Source organism: Ceratina calcarata, unplaced genomic scaffold (assembly GCF_001652005.2).
Source record: "Ceratina calcarata isolate Rehan_Ccalc_2016 unplaced genomic scaffold, ASM165200v1 scaffold162, whole genome shotgun sequence".
NCBI lineage: Eukaryota > Metazoa > Arthropoda > Insecta > Hymenoptera > Apidae > Ceratina > Ceratina calcarata.
Window position 1 is genome coordinate 614,242 of NW_017137498.1, and position 27,455 is coordinate 641,696.

The 27,455-nt window shown below is 41.1% G+C and overlaps 1 protein-coding gene across 1 annotated transcript; it reads right to left on the reverse strand.

Annotated features, from left to right (window-relative positions):
- Positions 1-10: 10 nt before the first annotated feature.
- On the reverse strand, positions 11-27,455 carry LOC108632560 (serine/arginine repetitive matrix protein 2). Its single transcript, XM_026819780.1, has 10 exons — positions 26,939-27,455; positions 12,464-12,686; positions 11,686-12,126; positions 9,432-10,701; positions 7,740-9,061; positions 6,545-7,407; positions 5,989-6,211; positions 5,442-5,541; positions 5,320-5,356; positions 11-179 (listed from the first exon to the last, which is right to left on the reverse strand). The coding sequence occupies exons 1-10, from the start codon at positions 26,957-26,959 to the stop codon at positions 162-164; spliced, it is 4,518 nt and encodes a 1,505-aa protein (XP_026675581.1). The 5' UTR covers positions 26,960-27,455; the 3' UTR covers positions 11-161.

Genomic DNA, 27,455 nt, shown 5'->3' on the forward strand with positions numbered 1-27,455 from the left:
GTTTTGTGAGAATAAAAGAAAGACGACGAAGAAAGAAAGGCGCGAGCTACCGTGGAAAACTGTCGATTTATTTTTGTCAAAGGAACGACGACGATTCGTGACGGGAAAGGAAAGCGGCGCTACTCTGTCTCCGACGCTTTTCGCGCTCTTCCATCGATCAATCAGTTCGAAACGTGTATCTGGAAATTGCATTTTTTATTGGTAACGTGAATCTCGTTAACGTGCAAACAATTAAAAGTATATTGTGCTCCTTCATAGAAATGAACATTCGTAGATGTAAGAATGTTTAAGGGGCTAGGATAGTCACATGAATTTTCTAACATTTATTAGTCAATTTTTGATGTATTTTTCTCTGTTTTACGAATAACCCGGCAAAAATAGTGCAAAGTATGGGTTTAAAAAATCGACTTCTCGCTCTTATATTGAAAAATCTTTTTAGATTCATATTTTGTACTATTCTTACCGATTTATCGGTAAAATGGAGCAGTGAACGTCAGAAATGAACCGACAAATGTTAGAAGAGTCACGTGACCAGGCTAGCACCTTGAAAACGGAGCAAACGTCTATTAATATTTACATGCACATTCATGATCTGTACGTATGAAAATGACAATGCTGAAACTGTAACAACCTTTGACTTCTAACGGCCACGTAAATCAGAAACCGCGTCGTTTTCAACCGGTCGATGACCTTTAGATTTTCCTTTCACTCGTTTGTCGGCTTCTCAGCCGAAAGTGGAAAAATCGGAAGAGGTAATTTTCATTTATCCTCAAGGTTACGAACGGTCTGACATACCGCCAGCCGTTTTCTCCCTCCTCGCCAACGAGATTAAAAAGCAAATTACTTATTCACCACTATGTTCATTTTCTTAGCAACATTCGAGGAAGAGATTAGCAATTTAGAAAAACAGGAATTATACATTTATCAGTACATTCATTTAAATTTTAAAAACGCATGTACCCATAAAAGCTTTTACTTTTTTAATGTTTCAAATTTAAAAACAGACATCCTTGACTAATTGCACAGTAGAATCTTCATTATGAGAACATTCTGTTATATGAACAGTACATGGTATACTACTTATACATAGTACATTACCTACTACAGTATACGTATTGTATGTTCCCTATGACAACACTTTATGTAAATATACTAGTTTTAGAGCTTATCATATACATACACAATGAATTCCTTTAACTTTGTTGAGAAGGACGATATATATACTTAAACTCCAATTAGTACATATAATGGAGACTCTACTGTATATGGTATCTATCACGCGAAAGCTATTTCTTTTACGAAAATTACATGAACATTGACCTTCCGTTCGGCGTATGATACAAAATATCTGTACATACACACGATGATCAACGACTCTTTCAAAATTGCGTTATATTTACTCGGCGTCTAGAAAATCGCGGAAACAATATCGATTCTCGCGTTTGTCAGTAGGAGATTGATATTCTGCCTATCGATTGTTCAAGATAGATTCAGGTGACTGGAGATGGACTGGAATGAATTTACGAAGTGTCAATTATCCACGCATGCCAGCCGGTCTTGTCATCCTCTCGTATTCGCATTGTTCTTGCCGGTTGCATCCATTGCATGGGCTACGACTAGCTCTTCTGTGAACCGGCTCGATGCTGCTCGCAGCAGAGAAAAAGCGAGAGAGATGGAGAATAAAGAATAAGAAGCGAAATAGCGAGGGCGAACAAGCGAGAGAATGAGACATTGGTTGAAAGAGGAGAATACGAACGAGGATAGAAGCGACAGGAAGGAAAGGAAGGAGAAAGAAGGGTAAAATGACGTGAAGGATAAAAGGAAATGAGGGGGAGGGAGACAGAAGGGAAAACGAGTCTGCGCCGTGGCACGAATGTAATCGTGCCTGTAGCAGACGAAAGATTCACGATCAAGATGCAATCGTAACATAAGATCGTGCCTAAGAGGATTTCCAAACTCGTCTGAATCGACGAATCTATCGTTGACCGATGTTCTAGTGCGGAAACAGCGAGGATACAACCGATGCCAACGTTTTCGCTCGCGGAATGTCAGCATCGAAAATAATTCAATCCCGATGCCGCTTCGTTACTTTCCCTGATCGCTTTTTATACGTGAATGGACTTTTCAATTACGATACGTAAATCACCTCAGGCCGTAGAATCTCGCTTGAGAAATCATGTTTTACAATTCTCAGAAACGAAGTAGTAAGCGATGCGAGCTCCGGCCGATTGTTTTCGAAGTAATTTGATTGAAAGTCGTTCATTCATGGATTCGAAATGAACCTTGATATAATTTCTGTAGCGTCATTCTCAATTAGAATGGAAATTCAGAGTTTTAGCGAAGAAGGATATAAAAGTATTCATGCGTTTCTTATGTCGAATCATGATAGTTAACCGTCCGTAGAATCTACTGAAAGACCTTTATGTAGACAAGGATAACAAGAGAAAAGTATGGTGACAAAGGCGAACGCTAGAAAAAAGACCAGGACCTATTACTGTATAACTAGCCTAACCTCTAAAGTAAATAACACGGTCGAGTAGACCGCCCGAACCAGTCGAGGTTTCGAGATATTCGACATTCCACAAAATTATCGATTCGAACGTCTTTGCGGCACACAAAGAATTTTCGTTCGTTAATACCGGCGCGTGCAAGTGCTCCAGGTAATAGTTCGTCAGCAATGTCAATTTCAAACGTACATCCTATTGACAGATCAAATTTCACGTTACCTGTGGCGCAGGCCGGTCAATCATCGAACGGCATCCCTCGATTCGATGGACCAGCCTCGGCTTTGATACGATCCTCGCGTCGTTTTCGAACCAGGAACCCGGTGTGCACGAAGGACGAAACGTATACATATATATGGTAAATGTAACCGGAGTCTGCGCGACAAAAACTCGATTCGAGTGAGCGCGAACGACACGCGCGCTTCCCGCGCACGGAAACGCGCGTCACTCACTTTTGCTCGCGGCCGCGATTTAATGCCGACACTCGTCAAAATGCACACACCGAACGATCGCGCGCGAGCGAAAAATACCGCGATCGATACCGTGAAACCAGGAGGGAGAGAGAGAGAACGCGCAATGAAAAAATACACAACCAACAACGTGCCTTAACTCGCGAGCGGCCGCCGCGACACTGAACGTCGCGAACACCTGTCGCCGTTAAGCCGACGGTGGCGCCGCCACGCGGTTAACCCCCTCCCTATTCTTATCCGGTGTACAAATGTACAAAGAGCACCCCAGATGACAAGAAAAATAATACATACGTATTTCATACTTTTAAGCTGATTTTATGACAAGCTGACTGGCTGATTGAATTAAAATTAGTTTCTTTCAAATTCACTACTATGTCAATAATTGCTGTTCGTCTCGCTTTTTCTGACTGAGAATACTTCAAAAGATTAATACCGTTGAGAATGCTTCAAGGCCACTTTCTCTTCAGCTAATGGATTAATGTTGTTCTATCTGTTAGGCAATATTTTTATCAAAGGAAATTTGAGAATCTTATCAGCACCTTATTTGCTACGATAGATTAACTCCGTATCTTCCTATTTAAAATAAAACCTAAGTGCACACATTTATTTTTCTAAATGAATTTGCCAATAATTTGTATTAATAGTTTCGTAGACAGGAACTTATTTATATGTACGTCTTTTACAGACATTATAAAGTGAGGTCGGGACTATTTAAAAACATAATTTGGTGAAAATTCGCGTGTATTTTTTTCTGTAAAATTATTTTCCCTTAAAGTAAATTAGTTTGTTAACTAACCATATGAAGAGAAACCAAACTAGACTGATAAATTTTAAAAGATAATCTAAGGCCGTCGTGAGAAAAGAAATTAGAAAATATACTTTATTTTCTCTTGTACCAACGACGTCCTGAACTACAGCTACACAAATACGTTGTAAAAACTTGTTCTTCTGTATCTGGTTAGAAAACAATTATTGTCTTCGAACAAACTTCGTCCAGTACCCCGAAATGATTCATTGTTCATCGAATTCTTTCGAAATGCTCCAACACTTCTCTCTTTTTCAATTCTCCGAGAAGATAGCCAAAGTACACAGATGATGGCCGTCTCGTCGGTTTTCCCGGATGAAAACAGAGGAAAGAGAAAGACAGAATCCGTTACGGGGAACCAAATGAAACAGCAGGGATGGTAATTGTGCGGTGAAAAAATAATCAGCTGACGCAGCGTGTAGAGCATAACCGTAAGTGCGGCTGTGCTCATTGTTGTCTCGCTACTACGAGACCCCACGAGGGTGACAAGCTCACAAAAGGGGCTGCTGGTCCCATAGAATCGTAATGGGTGGTACCTCGTGCGAGGTGTTGCCGCAGCGATAAAATTCTATACAGCGCTTCCAGAAAATATGAGTGACTCTACGATTGCGGACGATAAAAATATTTTTCGTCTATGTTGCTATTATTTTATGCAGTTGTCATCTCTTTTGTTATTGTCGTAAACCGAAACTCCCTTCTCTTTCCATATCCATATAAGTTACTAGTGATTCTCTTAGATTTGGTAATTGGTCTATTTTTGTAAAAATACATGTTAGGGGTAAAATTCTGGGAAACCTTTTCCTAATAGGTGTCTACATCGGAAAAGAAACGTCTTTTCATGTTTCTCGGACAGCAGTAGTTAAGGTTGAGGCTAAGTGTTCATTAGTTGTAGTTCATTTCATTAATTGGTTAGTCTCTTAACATTTTTACATGTATTTGTGTAAGTGTCTGCTGCCGACGTGAATCAGAAAACTTACGAACGAAGGGAAAATGGCATGAAAGGAAGGCTCCCTTGTTGCCAGCACTTTGCGTACAGAACGGAAGTGGAAAAAGAAGGGGAGAGAAAAGGGAGTCTGCAGTAAAGAAGGGTCTCTCTTCGCGCATCCCTCATAAGAAACAATAATGTCGCGCACACTACCACTCTTCCTAGTTGCCTCATCTAACCCCCTCCCGTCTTTGTTCGTCTAGCTTTTTTTCGAGTACGCGTCTTCCCATATACCGTCACCTATACACTGGTTTCCTTCACCCACTGATCATGAAAAGAGTTTCAGACAATAGCGAGCGCGAAGGATCAGCCACGTTTGGCCAGTGCGTGGTGGAAAACTACAGAAGAAAGTTTAGCTGCCTGTCTATTTTTCCACGCGGTATCAATAGACGATGAAATGTTAAAAAAAAAAACAAATATTTCTACATGTCTCTCAAATCGTGAAAAGCCACATCTTTCAATTATTTAGGCACTGGATAGTAACTTAACGGGGCTTGATATTCGAAGGATTGAAGATGTCTACAGCACAAAGAAAGCTTTCAAATAAAGACTTACCGGAATGTAGCCATCAGGTTGAGGTCTCTCATTGTCCCTGAAGAAAATTACTTAATTACAATCAACAATCAATTGTTTCGGAATTCACGATCGATTATTAATGATAACGATATGAAACGTACTGATGACGTCGTTGTATCACCGGTGTCTGCGGCGTACTGTCGTGGATGATCACCTGAGTGGCGTCGATTTCCTCGCACTCCGAACTTTCATCTTCCGAACCTGAACACGACAATGATATGAACATAAGGTAATAAATCGTTTCTAAATTATTTTCTAGCGTATCCAACGATCCACTATTCACGGCCACGTTTCATTATAGCTCGCAACCCTCTAACATAAATTTTCTATCGTTAAGGAAATTACATTCGGCAAAATCTGTTCACACGCGTTGCTCCCTATTATAATCGTATCAGCTCCCCTTTTCAATAGCGTATGTACGATTCGGCACCCGACCATCGATGCATACGACAATTCCTGAAAGGAAGGATCCCCTTGATTCCCTTCAAAGGAATACTGTCCTCTCGTTAACGTGCCGAGTCACAAGCTATGTATTCTAAATCCGACACCAGTCGTATTCGACACACACAATCAGTAATTCCAGTAACGTGAGCGTTCGCGCGTCCGTGGTCGATTGTAAATCGCGTTAAATTCGTTCGGAAAACTCACCCTCCTCGATGCGTTCACGTTTACGGATGCGAGACAAGACGGGGCTGGGATATAGGGTAGTCGAGTCGCCTAGCAAGTCGTCGATGTTTGTGTGCTCGCCGATGAACAACGGTAATGCGGAGGGTCGTTTCCTTGGCGACGATCTTCGGGGTATCGTCTGCACGTTATCGTAAGGCGAGTCGCGACCACCATAATTGTCCGGTGGATCCGGCGGATTTTCTACCTGGAAGAGGTACAAGATCTCTTAAAGTAGAGAACGTTGAAACGAATTAACATACATATGTAGAATTTAAATATTTTCTTCTACTGGGAAATTATCTTTCAAAATAACAGTTACAGTTGACGAATAAACTTATGCACATGAATTGACTATTAATTAATTATTTCTCTTATTTAAAAGTCTAGAACTTTATCACGTTAGCAAATTTATTTCGTCATCGCTGAGATGCAAGAGGGATAAAAAATTGACAACGTCGCATCGTCGCGTTGCATCGCGTTATAATCTCATCAGTTAAGGGTCGTTAAGTGAATAATGCGTGATATACGATCACTTTACCCCTTCGGGACTGGCGCGATCCCCAAGTGGTTCGTCGGGCGGAGGTGGCGGAAACTCGATCGGGAATCTAGAGAGGCTTCTCTTCGCGTACATCTCAAGTTCAGGGTTGACGCCAATATCGATCCTCTCGAACGACTCTGACGAGTCCGAGTTGCTATTCGACGTGTCGACGGGAATCTTGACAACGCCGTCGGGTACGTTCGACGAACTATCCATCCACCATGGCCTCTCGCCGGATTCGATGTGCCTAAGTTTGTTCACGCTCGAACTGTACGTCTGGCAATCGTCCACCTCGTTGTTATTGAAATTATTGCCGCCTTGCGTAGGAATTGCCGTAGGAATGATTTCGACTCCTTCAGGTACGTTTTCAGGGTTGTCGCTCATCCACCATGCTCGTTCCCCTGATTGCTGATGCTTGATCCGATTTCTACGCTCGCTGGAACGAGTACTGCATCGACTCGTTTCTCGTTTCGAAGCGGGAGAACTCACGGACGATTGCATCTTTGATTCTTCCGACGGTGTATTGTCATTTGTATCCAACCACCAAGCTTTCTCGCCCGAATCTTGCCTCCAGACTGAAGGTGACGATTTCTTTGCATCTTCTGAAAGGACGTTATCGCTATCTCTCAACCAACGATTTCTGTCTCCCGATTCGTGCCTCGAAAGCGACGACGATGACGGTCTCTTCTCCTCCAATAGCGCACTGTCATTGGAATCTAACCACCAACTCTTCTCCCCTGATTCATGCCTAGCATTGGTCACTGATTGTTTTCTCGTGTCTTCCGAAGCCCCGCTATCGTTCGAATCTAGCCACCAAGCACGTTCTTCGGATTCTTGTCGCCAAATTTTATATTTAAATTTGCCTACGAACAAACAATTAAGAAAATTGTTTATCTAATCGGATCTTATTAATTTATATCTTCCTCGTCATCATAGTTAAGCAAGTAGTACAATATATTTGGATAAATAGTTTAAAACACGTCATTATTCATTGAATCTTGCTAATGTAGGCTTACGATTTATCTAGATAATTCTTTTTCGAATTGTAAATCTTACTCAAACTGTATTTTTGATAAATTCAAGATAACAACCGCAGATCCCACGTGTATACAAAATACTATTTAATCTGTCATCGAAACTCATGAGATAAAAGCAACCGTTGACAGATACAAAGAAACTAGAAGCGTTGACTCACCGTCGTCAGGTAAAGTGCCACTGACGGTCGTTTCTTGACTGATGTCGTCGTTGTACGCGCTGCCCGTTTCGACGCCTTCTGGGACGTTGTCGGGGTTCGGATCCATCCACCAAGGCTTGTCCCCGGAATAGTTTCGCCTAATCCTCGTCGAAGTTTGCTTGCTTCTGTCGTCGTTATTCTCCGAGTTCGTAATACTGAAACTCTTCGTCAGAGACGCGGTCCCGTTCTGTTCCGACTTCTTCGCGTCTGTGCTCTCCTCATTGGAATCCAGCCAACCACCACCTGATTTACCGGATTCGCTGGAGTCTTGATGCTTGTTCTTAAAAAGATTTGTCACCGGCGCGAGAGCCCGCATCAAGAAAGATTTCGCCTCCTCTGTTTTTCCAGAACGGTCGCTCCTCGATCTCGGACTCGAGGGCGGTCTCGGCGGTTTGTCCGTCGTCAAAGACATCTCGTCGGCGGACGACGCTAACACGCTCGTTTTCGATGATCCCGCGCTCATTTTACCCTTCCTCTCGCAGAAAGGGGATTTGGTCGTTCGTTTTTTACGGCGCCTCAATCCCGATCTCTTTTGCTTATTGTCATCCTCCTCGTCGCTGCTCGACGAGTTCGAAGAATTCGATTCGCTGTTCTCGCTAGAACTCGAGCTTCCATCTTCCCTGCTTCTCCTGCCGGAAGGTGATTTCGAGTGACTCTTGGATCTCTCAGGCCTTGAAGATCCGTTCGACTCGCTTCTTCTATTCAAACTCCTCGACGACGCGCTGGATGGTATTCTCAACCTGGATCTGTTCGATTTCACGGAGCCGGAACTCAATTCCGACTGGAGGGCCGATCGATGAATGCCCGGTTCAGAGTTCGGTTCGGATTGCGAATCTTGAGAGCTGACGGATACACTCCTCTGTTGATTCTTTTTCTTCCTACTGTACTTCGACTGCGACGGATCACCGTTCTCCATGTTCAACGTCGACTTCCGGAAATCCTTGTTCACGTACTTGACTGGTACGATGCCTTTCGACATGGATCCCGCCGCAGCGTCGTTTTTCGGCACAGGTGGTTTGCCACGAGCGTCCGGTGAACCGCCCTGCCTCAGATTCACTGAGGACGCGCTCGAGCAAGTCGACTTCCCTGACGACGGTGGCGGTGTTGACTTTATTTTTGCCCCCTGACTCGTCGTCGAACTGGCTGACGACGATTTCGATTTGCCAATTGGCACATTTACAGCGGAACCGTCTGACGAGTCGGTCCGCGTCATTTGACGGGCAAGATTTTTCGTAGAACCGCTCCGTAATTGTGGTGTTGTCGACCGGCTATGAATTGGACTACTATACAACCAAAAGATACGAAACAATATGTAATGAAAGATTACTTATGATCGTACTGTAGAATTAGTCTAACTGTGTGGGATTAATCAATGATTCAATGTTAGTAAAAATAGATTTCATCATTTGGCTAGTATATTACATTTGTTTTGGTCATTTGCGTCAATTGTGTGTAGGTAGTGTTGTAAAACATCGTTTATACATAGTAGGGGAATCACCCTGAGTGTTCAAGTAATTTTTAAACGTGTGAAGTATATATACGATATGGACATAGAACATGGTTAATATTAGAAACACTACGGAAATCAAATACAATTAAGGGTGTATTTGCATAAAAATATTTGAGTTCATGAACTACAATAATAGTAACTACCTTTTGAAAGATTCTTTTGCAGACGACACGTTATCGCTCTTCGCAGAGGAAGAGGCTTCCTCATTCTGTTCCTGACAGTAACCTTCAACTATTCGAGAGGATTCATCAGGCTTCGACAATGAACTGCTATCAGACTTAGGCGTCGAACCTCTTCTCTCCTGTAATCCGTCGGACTTGATTGATGACGTCGATGACGACTTCGCGAACTTACTTTCGTTCTTCGTGGCTATACGACCTAATCTCGGTATCGACGGCCTCCTATGGCCGCTGCTCTCACTTTTCGACAGCGAGCTCTCCCTACTACTGTGTTGATCTTCACATTTCGAAATGCTTTCTCGAGAGTCTGACTTGGTGGCAGTTCCAACTCGCTGCGGTGTCTCGTCCCTCTTCAGAATCGAAGAACTCACCAGTCGACTTTCCTTCCCTTCCGCCTTTCCACCAGCGCACGTATCATTGTCGCTATTTTGTACTATGATCTCTTGTTGATTCGTATTATTTAGCCCATTATTCGCAGACCCTTTTGAATCTGTTTTCGCGGTCGAGGCATCGGTACTATTCTTACCGTCACCCAAACCACCGAACACTTTGGTGCTCTGCTCTTCCCGATTCCTATTGCTATGAATTTCTTGACTAGAATTAGACGACACCTTCGAATCGTTCCTCGAGGAATCGTTTGACCTAGAGAACGCGAAACTGTTTACCCTGGAATTCGTTGCGCTGCCCGCGTTGAAACCTCTCGCGTACATCCCACTTCCGCTCGAATTCGACGAGAACTTGTCTAAATACGTGGACCACGGTGCCCCCGAGATTCGTCCACCACCCCCGAATCGTGAAAACCTCGTACCTTCCTCAGCCCTGTCGCACTGATTCTCCTGATCCTTGGTTTCCATTTTCTTTCGTACTCGCGTAACTTCTTTTTGACTCGCGATACCTATGTCAGCTCTTCTGTTTCTTACAAAGGATGAAGACGCCGGTGGGTTCGGAGACGTGCCTCTTGTAACCATCGTAACGGTATCTTCGACTTCTGATTCATTAGGTTTCACGGGATTCGTACGCGTCTCAGGGCTGGCGTTCTTTTCCAATTTCGATTTCACGGCAGTCTCGTCCTTCGCTGGCATAGACTTACTACCTGCAGATCGGAACCTGTCCGATCCGGAGTAGCTTATGCCCGTCGGAACTCGATCACTACTACTTCTCGATGAGATAAACCTGCTACCGGCTGGTGAGCCGAATCTCGAGGAGATCGGTGCCGAGCTTGATTCGGATGCACCTGGAAATATTTCAGAATTTTCAGATTCTCTTTATTATTTAGATTTATTATTATTACCTTGGTAAAGTATTTTTATTAATAGATTTATAGAAAGTTATGAAAATTAAAGTTCTGAAGTATTCTATGGAGGTTGCTCTTCCACAAATTGATTTAGTATAAATTACGGCACCGTTTTGCGCGAAGCACCTTGCCTGCAAGCGCAACTTTATAGCTGTAAATATCATGTGAAGTGCTACGTATACTATTTTACGATCCTCCCGGGTACAACGCAACTATTACCTACCAGTATCGCGTTTCACGTAACTGTATTTCTAAATTCAGAAATTGAATCCTGTCTAACTTCCGCAGTAAATAAATTGTATATAAATTATGAAGTTGCACGCAATTATACGAAACTTTTTGTTCAATCTTTTTATGGTATTACAATAAAAAATATTTGTCAAGTTCCGCCCCCTCATATGCCGATAGAAAAAAGCTAGTCCTCCATTCATTTTATTTCACACAATCGCTTTGTTTCAAGTCTGCTGTTTGGCCTCTCGGTTTATTTTCATGTGTGTATGACATATACATACATACTATCAAGTAATTCTAAATTATTTCATATTGCTTTACATTTGTTAACAGTAATATTGGTAATCGTAGTATCTCCATCTTAATGTCATTAACAAACGCTCAGCAGCAGCAGGTTCTCTAATATGGTATTGCTTAAAAATATTTGCCCCAACTAATAACATTAACCCTTCAAATTCAGTTGCACTCATTCTTGCGTAATTATGAAATCTTATATCTTATAATATAGTGAGCAAAACATGAAAAAAATCCATGTTTCCATCAAAAATAAGAACAACTGAATATTTCTTTTTACGATACATTATTTTTCTTCGTATCAATGATATTGCAAGTACAGCAGTTCTTTTTCTCTTTATAGATTGTTGATAATGATGTGATAAAAATCATGTTTAGAAACGTTCAGAATTTACTTACTAGAATTGGCGCTGGATCGACCGTAGGAGGGGGCCCGAGAATATCTGAAGGAGTTTGTTTTCCCGACGTTGACTTCCGGACTAGGCTCGCGAGAACTCCTACCGGAGTTCGAACGTAGTCCGCGGTACGCGACCGGCGGATAATCAGCTCTCTCTTTCTTCTCGATTCTACTCTCGTTTCCATGGGTCCGCGGCAGACCTGATCCGGGATACGTGTTGGACCCGTAACGCGATACTCCGTCCGGCTCTCTGCTCTTTTCGCGGGAAGCGGCACGGTTATATCTGTCCAAGACGGAGCCGGGTCTATCCGAAGTTTTAGCAGCTGGATACGAGTACTTCTCGAACAGGGAGGATCTGCTACTCGATAGCGGGCTCTTCGCTCCTATGTCCTCCGTCGACGATCTGCTCGGATGCAGCTTGCTCTTCTCCGGATCTTTGCTACCTGAAACAAATATGTAGATTCTTTAAATCTATTTTCTAATATAAAATTACGTACCGATATTCATATTTGTATGCGTAAAATATTAATTGTACCGTAAATATACTATGTTTAACAAATGTACTTGTAATATATGACGCTTTTATAGATATGCGTATATATATATTGCACGACTACTAAATCTAACATTATGTATATACTGTACGTGTCGGATAAATTGATACTTGCATCTTTCGGCCACTAATTGGATTCGTGTACCAACTTATCAGATATTATTCAGTATACATGCATATATCTATGTACACATTTATATATCAAACGTATAAAGAAATGCACTCACTGGAATATTTGAAGGTAGGTTTCTCTTCGGGTTTGTCTTTTCTCAGGAACGCATTCCCATAACCGGAAACTCGGTCCTTGGCAGCGGCTCGGCCGGAAGCGGAACCAATCGAGTAGCTGTTCCTGCAACTGGGGAGACCGGCGGTCGTCGACGCGGTCGTTCTTCCGAAAGTACCCCCGGCGATGCCAACGTTAGATCTGGATCGGTAGGCGCCAGTGTCACCCTGGAAATGGCGAATCGGTGTGTCCAATCAGTTCCCTTTCGATTCTTGTGATCGGACCGCATTTGTCCACGGCACCGTTAACCGCGCGACGATCGATCGAAGTCGATCGGTGAACGGGCTTGAGCGTGTGCCGGAAACGTCGCGTCGTACGTTCTTTCACGAGGTCGCGGAACAATCGAACCTCGACGGTTTAAGCCCCGAGCCGCTCTCAAAGTAAAATTACCGATCGAAATCGGGAACCGGCAGGCGGGGACCCCGACTTCTTTTTTCGCGACAGATTTATGCGTCGCCGTTCATCGGCCGCTGCGTCGCCCTGCGCAACGCCGGAATGCCCGTTCGGTCGAGATAGAATCGCGTCACAGTGCGTTTTATTGCTGAACTCTGATAACGGTTACACGGCCGGTAGCCGGAATAACGAACGAAAAACAGCTAATGCGTGTAGTACGTATGATAAGCACTCGAAGATGATGCATTAAGAATCTACAATAATAAAATGGTTTTACAAAAATTTGAACACTAAACCTACCGATATGTCATATAGTTCCTACTGTGTCTGGTCAAAATGGTCGATCCTTGAAAGAAGTTACAGCTTTTGTGACTAAACGTAGATGACAGTCAGTTTGTCCCTGAATGAATTAACTTTCATAAAAGACGACGCCAAATTTTTATATAATTTCAATTACAAACTTGAAAATAAAGTTAAACATGAACAGTAGTTAGGTGTATGGAAATTTAAAACAGTCAATTTGGTAGATTTAGTGTTGATTCAGTGAGTAATTTAATAACTGAGCAACTATGTAAGAAATTGTTTCAGCTTGTAATCATTTTTCATAAGTACGTTCAGAAAAATAGTATGCTGGGAGAAAGTAATTAGATGGCGAGTAGCTTCGTACAACCCGGATAAGAATAATATGGTACCATGCACAATTGGTCGAGCTCTAGAAATAATAATTCGTACAATTAACATAAGTTTGGCGAATTGCCCCAAGCTTGAAATAGACGGCCTGACCTGACTGGGAGGAATAACCTTCTTGTTTCCTTCTCGTATAACGGGTGGTACGCCAAAACCTTTGCCGTGCTCTTTTCGTAACCATTTACATACTCGATATGGTGTTGCATTTTCGCTCTTCGAGTTTGCAAATTTGCGTTTTCCTCGCGAGTTTGGTCGAAACCTTATGTACCCAGACCAGAGGGCAGGCCGGCGCGATAGCGACGCGAAAGCTCGACCATAATTCCAGTTTAAATTCAATTACATCCTAAAGCTCCGGCATATTGTGCTATCACGTTAAGATGAGTCCCCTCTCAGGAAGAGAATTAGAAAGAGTTTGAAGGGGCGTGCTAAAACTTTTAAAACGTGCCGTTCGTTATTATGCTAATGCCATTCGGGGGTGATAATGGAATTACGAGGGTCCGCTCCTTAAGACCGCTAAAACGATTCTTTTTACCGGAAGTGTCGCAAACGGCCGGAAACGATAACTCCTTTCGACTCGTTTATATACGCCTTATTATCGCCTCACGAGCCTTTTCATTCGCGAAACCTGGCCCCTCCGTACTAATAGCTCTCTGGTTCCCATAGTACTAATGTAAATCGTGGTCACGCACTACAGACTTTGTTGCTCCTTAAATAATACCATGGCTGCAGCGATAACACTGATCGACGTATAAAGTGAATTTTCCATTGTGAAATACTATTTTAAATAAAATTATAATTAAGAACTTGTGAGAAGATAAATATTTGATAGTAAAAATAGGATATTAACATTTTCCTGATATGCCTAGTTAGCTATGATGGATTTTATGGGATATTTATGGGTTTTCTGATACGTTATCTACATTAGAATCCTATTCGCGTACATATACGTGTACATACATATATGTATATAGTTTCGAGCTCCATCTCCAAGTCTCCACAGGTGAACTTCGATATTAGTTCAAGAAGTCGCTGCGAACATTTTGGCAAGCAATCTCGACAATCTTTAGCTAAATTCAGAAGGCATAGGTTGCCAAGAATTGAAACGAGAACCTGTTACGACATCCATTATCGACTTTACAGTGGTTTATTAGATGACCGAGGTAAACCACGGAATCGCGTATTCATAGAACTTTTACTAGAAACTTTTTTAAACGATCAGCTGCCCGAGATTTTGTTCCATAAATTTTCTAATTTAAAATGTTTAGAATACGCAGCGTCTTCTATTCGTTATTACTTGTTAATCTCGTGTCATTCAAAATTGAAATAAAAAACCAAAAATAGAAAACCGACAGTCAAGGACTTCTACGAATATGAATACTTCTATGAAATATATCGTCGCCTGTCGAGAACGCTTACTGATTTCTATTCGCGAAACGTGCTGTTAGCGCGCAACGTGTTCGAAACTTCGGGTTTCATTGGTAAAGACAATTTATCGTTCTGTCAAAGATTTCGAGAATGGCACTGGGACGATGAATAGTCATGGCAGACACGCGATAAGCCACTATTTTCATTAACAGGATTTAAAAACTCTTCGATGACTCGGTGAGTCTGTTCGAAGGAAGAAAATAGAGATGAAGAAAAGCAGGAACGATCGCAATTGAATGGCCGTTAGATCGCGTAGAAAAGTCCAAAAAGAAGAATGAGTTCTAGCCAGTTGAATGACAATTCGTAGCCTCTTTACGAGCGAACAGACCCTTCGAAGAACTGCGAGCAGTAAGGGAATCGATACAGCGAGCAACAGGGGTCGGAAGAAAACGGTAGGTGATCTCGGAAGTGGAAGGAAAAAAGGAAATTGCACAAAGTGGAGAATTGATACAAATGGCCCCTGCGTGGTCTGTACGCTTACGGACGACGAAAATCAAGCGAAACAGTCAATTTATCTCGAATCGGTAAACGATGCATCGGTGCTCCACTGTCCGTCGGCTAATCCGTCAGGCGAGTCTCGTTCTACATATCTCCCTCTTAAGCAGGAACGCAGCCGGGACTCAGCTGCTTCTATCCTTCCATCCCCGATTTAGCTCCCCGATTCTCGATATTTCGTTGGCGTTGCGAAAAGCTTTCGATTGGCTAGGCCGAATTGAAAGCAGCTCGACCGGGAAATCTTTCGATATTGCTTTATCGTCCATAAAAATGGCTGTTTACAGCCTGGCCGTCCGTATACCCGGCCCTACACGCCAACTTTTCACCTTTGATCCCGCTTTTATCGATAGATAAATCGTCTGGTCACGAACCGCTTCTGTTCTTCACACATACACACGCACGTGCTCGCGTGATTCGTTTTATCCGCCGCGAGCCGACTTTTGTTTCACGGCCGAAAGCCTCGCCCGACTTTTCCTGTAATTGAATATTCCCGAGCAGAAACCGCCGCGCATAAAGAACCAAGCATCAAGTGGATAATTGTTTTCGACTTTGGAGCATTTTTATTATTCGAAGCGACCATTAAGTATTTTCTCTATTATGGAGAAGTACGACGTATGAATATTTAATTAGACAAAATATAGCTTATGTTACAAAATAATGGAAAGCTATCCAAAATGATTCTCGGCCTACTTGACAAGCTACAGATTTTAAATCCTGACGAGCAGTCACAATGAAATAAGATAGGATAGAACTCGATTGATTCAAATGAATGCTAAATAAAGTTCGAATTAAAATCATAGTTAAAAGCTTGCTACTTGTTATTTTATCTCAGATTTTTTTAAATTCTTCTCAAACCTGTCACTTTGGTAGATAGTTTAGTTTTACATTTGGTTGCACAGATCCGCCGAGATATGATCTTATGAACAGGAGGTGGCAATATGCATTTTATTCTTTACGACCGTTAACAAGCAAGAATTGTATTTGTACGTATGAGAGCCGTGCAATTCTTACACTTCTTATGAGGATGTGAGCACCCGATAGGTACTTGAGGAGGAGGCCGACTAATTGAAGAGTGTCAATCTGATTTAACCTCCGTCGACTGGACGCATTATTATAATTTACGATCTGCCACCGAGTTGTCACGAGTACTGAGAAACGAACCTAAACGTTTTCTTGAATTGACAAAACGACGTCGATACCTGACGCTTTCAAAAATATCAATGGATATAAATAAAAACGAACAGCATGAGGCGGTACAAGGAATGACGAAACTATGTGTTGAAAAGAGATCTAAGAATAAAACTACTATTTATGGCAATGATGGAAGTTCGTTGCTGTATTATGAGATATACGACAAACTACGTGTTTTACCTCTACATTCTGTGCATTGTAAAGCAGCTTTCCATGATACTTGGAACATTATTTACAAAGCTATGTATGTACAACTCACAGAAGCGGAATGCAACCCTATTGTTCTAATCGACGACACGTATTTTGTTTTATCAAATTACCTTTTAGTACAGTGGCACAGAAAAGCAATATAAAAAGTTAAAAGCTCATTCATTGGTACACGAACAGTCGTGTACGCAAATATGCGAAAGTAATTGCAAATTTAATATTGCTGTGCTACGTGAACGCACGTCACACGGTTGAAATTGTTATTAGAACACGTAAACGCGTGCGTTCAGATAGCCGACTCCCATCACAGTTTCATCTAACTATCACATATGTAATATGTATATCAAATCTATCTTCTATTCCGGACAGACATCGCTTTTTTCGCAACAAACCGTCACGTTATTTGATATGAAGCCAACCTTTTATATTTATTCTGCTTTTTTCTACAGAATTTGTTTTGTTCTCCGTCTATGAATTAACAAATCGCTATTTTTCTATTTTATAGTGTAAAATCTTTATTAACTTTTTCCTCAATAATTTTAAATCGTTGCCGCATGTATGTAATTCGTCAACTTGCACGCCAATTTTACTTTTCACAAAATTCAATTGCGTTCTTACACCATAAATGTGAATTCAACGAATTGTAGAGAGGAAGGAAAAATTTTTCCACTAGGTCCTTCTAGATAGATTGAGAAAAAGTTCTTTAAGAAATCGATGAGTTATGACTTCATGATACTTTTCTACGAAACTAATTCAATATCATCTTCAGAAAGTATTCCACTTTATAGATACACTAGTCTGTGTGTTCAATTTAAGTAGATTCGCTGGAGTGTCAGGAAAGGATGAAAAAGGGGAGTAATTTGTCACATATAGTTAACGAAGGATAATCCTGTGGTCAACCATAGAGAAATTTCGTGACATCTTTGCGGAAATGATCTCAGCCGGAGATTCCATTCTCACTTCCGACCGCGCGCGAATTAATACGTCGGAAGTAATGCTTCGTTTTACGAGCTCGAGAACATCGAGGAAATGGAATCGGGAAGGCAGGAAATTCAATTTAGGTACCTACCTAACTCGGTATTATTCGTTCAAAGAAAATACATGGGTCTCTCGTTCTTAAGCCTGGACGGCTGACAAAATTATTTCAACGAGTTCAATGAGTTTTTAAACGCCCGCAGGATATTTATTGCCACTCTGACGCCATAACGTCGTGATTCAGTCAACAGTCGCATACATATAGTAGTTTTCTTGGTACGTGCATTTTTAACATTGGAAAACAGCAATAAAGTAACATAAATAGGCTAGTAAGGAGTTTTTAATTACTACGAAAATATGAAATTAAATAAAAACACTTGAAATGTGAAAAAGGGAGATAAAAATTTTATGGTCTCATACATTTTACTGGATATATTTCTGAACGTTGTAGATTTGCATATATGCTAATTTGTTACGTTTAGCCAAAATTTTTTTTAATGAGAATAGTACAGAAACAGCAAGTGTGAGGAAAAATAGCGATTGAAGAAAACGATAATGTCCGTTCGTGTTTAGATTAGAGAATGCCTATTAGGCCGTTTCGACGATCCATTACCAGTTGTTATTCTACGCTTCAGTCGTTGGACGCAGGCCAATGTTTTTTAGTATTCGATGCCTGAATTCGAGAAACAATTCTGGTCTTTCTTTCTCTGGGTATTTCGCCTGACACGTGTACGTATCCGCATGTATCGCTGAGCTGTTGGCAAGAATAATCGTATATACCTTTGATTACAGTTTCTCCTTTATCTTCGTTCTTGCACAACGTTAATTCTATTCTCGAATAAAATATCTCTTCTTGTCGATGTGAATTTATTTTCTTAATGAAAATAAATTTTAATCGTGGAAATGCCCATTCTTATTCAGACTTTAGCCGAACTTAATGCTACCCAAATGCGCTTGTTAAAGATACAGTTGGATGTATTGTTTATTCAAGCACATCTGCGATATAACAGGAAACTAAGACATGTTATAGACATTTTATCTCATATATCCTAAGTTTATAGTTACAATAAATATTCGAGCTCAACTGGAACAAGAATCATGTCTATCATCAATGTTACTCATTAAGGATTTTTTGTTTAAGTGAGAGCAGTGGATTAAAAAATATAGAGTCGCATTTAAAAAAAATTAACATGGCCTTGAAATTTCTCTTATTATCGTATTAGTTTAAAACATATTTGTATCAAATAATGTACCCCTTTATATCAAACAATTTTTGTTAAAACATATTTTTGATAATTTCCACCCCGACTGTTTGACTGTTCCTATTTAAAGAAAATGCCCTGAACATTCTAACATGACGAATGCATCGTCCAATTAATTTCAGTCACAAATTGCATTGCAAGCAATTGGAAACTGCAGATATTTAATGAAGTTTCTCGCGGTCGCGATGGCTCTTGGGCCAGACGTAAAAGTCTTTCAATGAAAAGCTTTCACCACCGCCGTTCCATCGCAGAAGTGGCAACGAGAGAATGTCAAGAACTAAACGGTTCACCGAAGAAACAGTAATGACGTACGCCGCGTAATTGGAAAAGTTCCGTATAAGTTACCGGAAGTTGTGGCCGAAGACTCAAAGACGAGCCTCTTGATGCTGCCGTGAACTGATAAATCACTCGTCACGACCCTGATGATCAGGGCAATTTTCCATAATTTATATGTCATAATTGCATCTCTTTGGGAGAACTAAAATCCCTTTGGCACCTAATCATGAGTCGAATCACGGATGTTCTAATTTCCTAGTATTTATGAGCGTTATTATTAGTGCATAAATTATTGCATTTTACGAATCAAGTATAATCCGTATTGTTCGTAATTGAACTGAACGAATTTATTCCATCGGACTGATTAACGAGTGTGAATAAAGCCAGTGAATTGAATGAATGTACTCATTTTAATTGGCGATCCTCGCATACGACTTTCAGTTTAGAGTTTAGACTACTTATTTTATGACAACGACCGGCGTTTAATTAACACTAAGCGAAGACTCCGAGAGTGAAATGAAAGATTGAATGTCTCTAGCGCGGCGTTCTGAAGAATCTGCATATAAATAGAAGTGCACTTTGCTTTAATGGAGCTCCAGTGTGGACCTTTTTTTGAATACAAAGAAAATGAGAACTATTTATACACATAGGCAATATCATTGTGCTTCTGCATTTTACTTTCAAAATGTATCATATATTGCATTCTAAGGATTTCACTATCGTATTCTATCAATGTATTTTATTTTATATACACTGCATGTATTATGTTGTGCAAACATTGAATGAGCTTACTATATCTATATCTTTTAACTCGTTTTAAGAATAAAGGAAAAGAGCTGCGAAAATCGATTACTACAAACACGAGACGATTTACCGATTTGGCACAGCATACAGCCGTGCATCCATAAAGAACCGAGCCTCAAAATTGATTTCAATGCGGACAATTGATCTGCGAGATCAGCTGTGTTTGCGGACTGCGTTGTTGTCGTTTCTGTTGGCAAATATTGGCCGTCACTAACAAGTCAACGACTACGTTTGAAAGCTGCTTCCGCCACCGTTTTCGAACGTCTGTTTCGCTGGCCGATGCCACGTTGCCTCCCGTCAATTCGATTTCACGAATAAAGTCGACGTGAAACGTTCTCGTGTACGTATAACACACACGCGCCAGCAGCGTGCGCTAGCCAGTTTTTAAATACATATTAACTTCGCACGCGTGGAACGTAACACTGTATTTGAATGTTTATTTTCGTTTGTTTGAAAAGAGTAATTTCAATATCCTGTGGCAATAGTCAAATGTACATAACGTAATACATGATGAGGTTACTGAAATTATTACGAACCTATTTTAGTTAGCATAGTGTATTTATCTATACGAAATAAATTCTACAGTGTACACAATGCACAATGAGCTTTGCCACAATTGCGTTTAATTTATTGAGAGGCTAAAGTAGTCACGTGACTTTATTAACATTTTTCGATAACATTTTGTTGCTTTTCACTCTATTTTACTAAAAACCAGACAAAATATGAGTATTCCTGTAAATCCATATATCTAGCCAATTTTTTATTGTAACATTGACGTCCTATCTTATCGCACTTAAATCGTTATTACTACTTCTCTATGAATATTAGATTCATAAAATAATCGATTGAATTTATGCAGCTGAATTTGGATGACCATCGTAAACAATATGTCTGAGAGATTAAATGAGACTATCAATTCTCCGGCAGCTGGCCGTGATGTTCAAAGCTGTACAACGGGAAAATCGCGTCGTTCTTCTTTCGTTCTTCTTTCGTTCGCGTTTTCTCTATGGAGTTTCCGCGATTTCCATAAGTACCCAGTCCTGTCATAGTCGTTGCGGTTTTTCGAAACGGACCGCCAGATGCTACTCGGCATGTCAAAAAAAGGAAACTCGAGGCGATGTCTACGGATCCGTTTAAATATAGCCGCGAGGTCTACGTCCATGCTCCCTCTGGAGTTTCCACCGGCGCGGCGGCAGCGATTGAGCACGTACGAGAAGATGGAGAAAGTGAAATAACCGGACGAGAAAACCGAAGAGGGACGCCGGCGAGCAAACGGAAGGAAGAGAAAACGATATTTTCTATAGTGCCACGGGACTCACCAAGCGTTCTCAAACAATACAGATTTAAAACGATGCTTCCTGAAAAAAAGCATGCTTCCTCGACTCGGAAAACAGGACGACGAATCAAACACCGGACGTCTCTTATTTACTTGAACATTTTTACACTGATGTCTTCTGTATATATAAAATGATAAACATCGAAATATCTAGTTTCCTGTTTAAAAATAACGTCCTTGGAATAATTTGTGGCTTTTAAATTTTAAAAACTTATTGATTTTACTTATTAAATGGTTATTACCTTTTGTGACTGTCAAAAGGTTCTAAAAAAATCTTTAGTTCAGTTTCATAAAAGATTGGATTTGTTAGATAAGGAACTGACTTATCACTTTTGATACAGTCAGCTGGGACTCAAACTTATCTTCTAAAAAACGTTCTTACTCATTTTGACACATGGCTCTATCTACTCATCGTATCCCTAGTATTCCTGGTGTTACCCTGTTTTGATCATTGGTATCTACTTGAGTTCAAGAATTATTACATTTGATTCTAAACCTGGGGTTCAACAGATTGCTGAGTAAATTTCTAATTTCTGGTCAATAAACTTAACAAACGAAACGAACTACCTTTTCTGAGAGTATATTCATCCCTTAATGCTCTAAGCTCTAAGCTCATTCACGGACTTAGCTAGCGACAAATTGCACGCTAATAATAGGAGAGGGAGATAGAGAAGGGCTCGTGATAAAAGCGGCATCGCGATAATGCCCGGGCTTTTCATTGCGCCACGCCGCGGCAATAAATTATGTTCGCCGAGAGGCTAACCAGTATTTGGCCAGTGCTTTGTGCTCATGTTGAACACCGACGATGCATAACCGACTAACGAGTCAGGTCGCATCCACATTTGATGCCCCGACACTGGCATCGGATACAGGTGTTTCCGATAACCCGCGCCTGATCCCAATCGCACACATTTCATCCCATCCCGTGGAATTTACAAGACCGCCGTATGCCGGGAAGGTCGTGTGACAAACTACTATTTGACGCTAATAATTACAGATAAATGTTTGTATTTATTTTCACGTGATGTTCCAAATAAACTAAATCCATTTTGAGGCGAGCATCGATGAATAAACCGTTTTCAATTTTTCCTCATTTTCCAGTTTACACGAAAAAATTACAAACAAAGATTTAGATTTCATAAAATCATTTTGAAGAGAATCAAATTATTTTTGTATAAGGAATTAAGTATTCTGAGTTTGTAGTACGAAGTAATGAATAACTTGGAGAAAAAATGATAGTAAACCACCAGCTACGAATAGATTAAAAAATAACAAAAAGTGCACTCACAATTGAAGCAATAAAAAGACAGTCGAGTGCACTTCAAGTTGTTGAAAACAAACGTCGCATGTTACTGCTAACGTGATTATTGAGAAATCACAGAAAGAATCAATGCTGAAGGCAGAGTGCATGTATGTGCGTTCATACGAATTTCGCTCACTGAGAGTGCATCTCGCATCGTTTTATACGCTGTAATTTTAACCATACTCGAGGAACAAATCTCGCAAACGTCGAAGCGATTTGAGGAGCTCTATTTAATAACAGTCTGCATCAGGTGCATAGCGCTGCATATGCATTTCCAGTTGACGTTTCTCCAAAGGGGCTGCGCGTCGGCTGCGTTGAGAGGGTAAGAGGAGAACGCTCAATTAAATCGTCCCGCAGTAACGTTTTGCCGTGGCAACAACCTGTCTTGAAATATTCAAGAGAGCCATTAAATCTTTTTCTCTATCTTCAACACGAGCCATATCAACCCCTTTCGCTCTTTATCCCACTCTTCATATCTTCTTCACGAATTCAACCTACTTCCAAATTACGCATAGCCTCATTTAAATATTTTAATTATGCAATTTAGATGGTACATACTTGTGAAAACGTAGCAAAATTAATATAGACAAGCATAGACGAATTCTCCATTAAATATTTTTATTCTGGGATTCCGCTTACGAGGTGGACGACTCGGATATTTGAAGTTTGCTCAAAACTTCATCGTACGAGCAGATGTCAGGGGACGGAAGCTTAAAAACCAACTTGTTCGATTTCACATCTAGGAAGTGGAACGCAAACACGTTGTGCAGCGGCTAAATTTATCATTTGGTACCATCGCGTCGCCGGCAACGTATCTTGCATCGTGTACTTAAAGAGTTACAGAGATGTTCGTCGTGCGACGAAATTGTCGTTATTACGTAAAATAATTCCACTGAAGTCACCGTTCCACGCAATTAAATGTCACGTTTACAATTAGATGACAAAGTTTGGAATAGATTCGATCAAAAAAGTGCTACGTTCAATTGTACCAGCCAAACTTCGTGAACGTTTGGAGTATGGAAAAAGGAACTAGTCTCGACGTTATTAAATGAAAAAAAATGAAACAATTTTATGTCGAGCATAAAAAAGCTAAACATAAAATTTAAAAAAGCTAAACATAAAATTGTACATAATTCATAAAAGAGTTTATAAGAAGTAGTGAGCGGATACTTAGATTCATTTCAACAAGAAAAACACGCGCCGAGGGAAAGCAACTACCAAGTTGATAAATTTCGGTTTCGAGTTTCAAGCCAGTGGTAAAACCCAGCATCAAGATTCATCCTCTTTGACCACTTCTCACTTTAGAAAGTTTCAAAACGATAGAATATTTCGTACTCCTCCTGGATCAGCTCCCCGTGTCTAAAGAAACCTATCGGACGAGACCAGAACTGATCGTTCCCCCGAGAGCTTTCTTAAAGCTGTCGGCTGAAATGTCCGGGGATATTCTTTATCAGGCTTCGCAACGAAAACCTCGGAAGAGAGGGCGATCGTTTGGCCTGACAGCTTTCTTTGAAACTTGACACCAAATAGGTATATGCAGCGTTCGACTCATATTTTCAAAGTGATTGAAAGTAAGAAAGACCGTCACCTCCAATTTTACATGCGGTGGTTATGCTTATATACAAGATATAACAGCGGTTGGAAAAAAAGTGAAAGACATGGAAGATTTTCTCAGAGGAAAGTCGCGCATTCTGCGGTACTTTGCACATGATTACATTTAAAAGATTGAATAATTAATCCGATAACTTGAAATTCACAGAATTGCTATTTATTTCGTACATACTATGTACTTCAAGTGAACAGGTAAAAAACAATTTCAGAAAAAGATTCTATTGTCAGAAACCTTCTTACTTACTAAAATTGATAAATCAACTGTGTGCTAACAAATATATTCAAGAAAAATGTGACTGTAAAAAAAAAATTAGCCATAAGAACTTTAAGCCATGCGCTAGTTGGCGAAATTACACCCCGCGTATATCGCGTCCGATGCGTGTTGCAACGCGGCCGTATTCGTATTCGTGGCGTAGGCATAGCGGAAAGGCTGCGGCAGAGCGCCGCGCCGCCGGCAGACAGGCGACGTCGGCGTCGTCGTCGTCTGGGGAAGACCCAGCTAATTTTGCTAGCCACAACACAGCCGACCTGAGCCCTATGAACGCGTTTCCGAGAGGTGCGCACCCGGAATTCGTTCGTGCTCTGAGTCCGAGTTCCTACGGTAAATGTTTACTCCTCCCGGACCTGGCTGCGCTCAGCCCGGTCTATGTATTATTGTCGGCTTACGACGATCCACGTCTGACCACGCACTCTGTATCTACTGCAGAGTCTACTGATAGTTTACGAATGGGTCTGCCGGTCTATAACTCACATTTTTATTCTACAACTATTAGTGAGATTATCTGAACGGAGATAAAATTACATTTTTTATCACGGAATAAATTAAGAAGACTGCAGTATATGGAACTGTGTATTTCAAAATTTGAATTTCAGAATATGCATTGTAGAATAATATATTATAGTGATTATAGACTGTGTATAAAATCATAACATAATTCAGAGTGGTTCACGCAGTGAGATCAGCTTAGATCATTCTGTTGTAGTAGAACGGCTGTGGTCCACCCTGTATATTGCACTAAATTTTATGTTAGAAATATTGTTATCATTGCTAAGAAAAACTGAAAAACTCGGCGCACAGCCGCATTCTTGATGAACACGTGCAATAAGATGAATTCACGCGGCATGAATTTATTGGACACTGTCCAATAGTCTTTGTATCTACTGTAACAGGGAGGCCAGCGTTTTCGACTCTTCGAGCGCGAATATATGTAACACGTGCGAGCGAACTTCATCCATGGAAAGAAACAGTGGACGTGTCATCGACATGAGTAGCGATACGAGCAGTCTTAAATTTGATATACATTTGCTAAACATAGGAACGTGTAAAACAGCAGTTCGTGCGTGTCCACGGCCTCTGGACGATAACGTTAATGGATCCTCATTTACATCTCGTAATTAAAACGCGGCTAGTCTGTGTTCAGATTGCGCGCGAACTGCGACCATCAGGTCGACATCCGCTGACTAGATACGTCCAGAATACTCATTTATCATAAATACTTCCAAGTTAGTTGATAAAATTGCAGATAAAAGTCCAGCTCTTCGATTTCAATGATTTTTGAATGTGATATAACGTACAAACGTTTTGTAACTCAACGAATCGTCAAGAAAATCGGTCAGTTCAACAACAGACCGGACGAACGATACTGTCGACAGCCAGATCAAGAATAGCTCACGTCCGAAGTGAGACCAATAATGAACGAATTAATATCCGGGCCAAGCGAAATAAATACCAAACATCATCTCGACCCTTCGCGTCAAGTGGATTAAAGAAAGAGACCAGCATGTTTGTCTTCTACAAGCTCAACGAGATCGATTATCTGTGTCAGACTCTTATGATTTAAATTATGGAGTTCGATTATTTAAATGCTAAATAGATTTACTATGTAATGAACTATATCGTATTGGAATTACTTGTTTCAATACTTATAGAAGATAATGTGTACGCGATAAAATGAACATTAGCAATCATGTCGGTCATCAAGATCAATACTAAAACGCAAGTTTCAATCAGATAGTAGAGAGTTGATTGTTTTCTGGCTACCCTGGTGTCCACATCGCTTGATAACGGTAGGGTGAACGTGTCTCGTCATGGCGGGGTATCTATCCCGGTTCCGTTGGTTCTTTTTCAGCATCGCGTTCTCGAAAATTCGTCTCCTGCGATGACACAGCGGAACACCAATTATAACTTCGTGTCGCATCGTTTCGCGTACAGCGTCGATTTAATGAAGGCACCGGGGCCGGGTAAACAACGCTTCGCTCCGGCCGAAACGAACTTTCCAATTAACCACCGGTAAAATTACATTCACCCCGTGGATCCCCTAAATCATTGATCGCAGCCACGGTTTTCGCGCAGCTACACGAGTACCCACGCACTAGGTACACTGTACAACTTCGCATAAACGAAGTATCCATCGTGTATGCAAAAAGCTCTCGAGCACGTAGAGTAGTACTTACGTAGCTCCTGTAGGACGCCATTCGACGATCTCGGTCTCTCCTCTTCTAGCGAGTAAAAGCGAAAGAACCCTAAGGGCGAGATTCGTTCTCACCAGTCACCATCAACCACCGACACTATTGACGACACCGAACAACCAGCACCCACCACTTTAGCACCGACACCACAAGCACTAGCACTACCACCCGGAGCGTGAACTGCATTCGTTTTACTGTGACGCCGAAACCTTATCGTGCCCAAAGAAAAGAAAAAGAAAACAAGAAGGAAGAATAAACGGACAATAAATATGAAGATCGAGAAAGAAGCAAATATGAATAGAGATCTATGAGAACGAGCGAGGAAGGGCGGGAAGAGAACAAAAAGAAAGAGGAGCAGAGAGAACGAGATGAGGACGAGAAGAGTCGCGATGTGAAATGTGATGAACCGATCGAACGAGACGAACGGTTCGGCGAGACGTCGTCCTCAACGGTTCGGTCTCATAAGAGAAGAAGGAGAGCGCTACGTAGGCGCTTCGTTTCG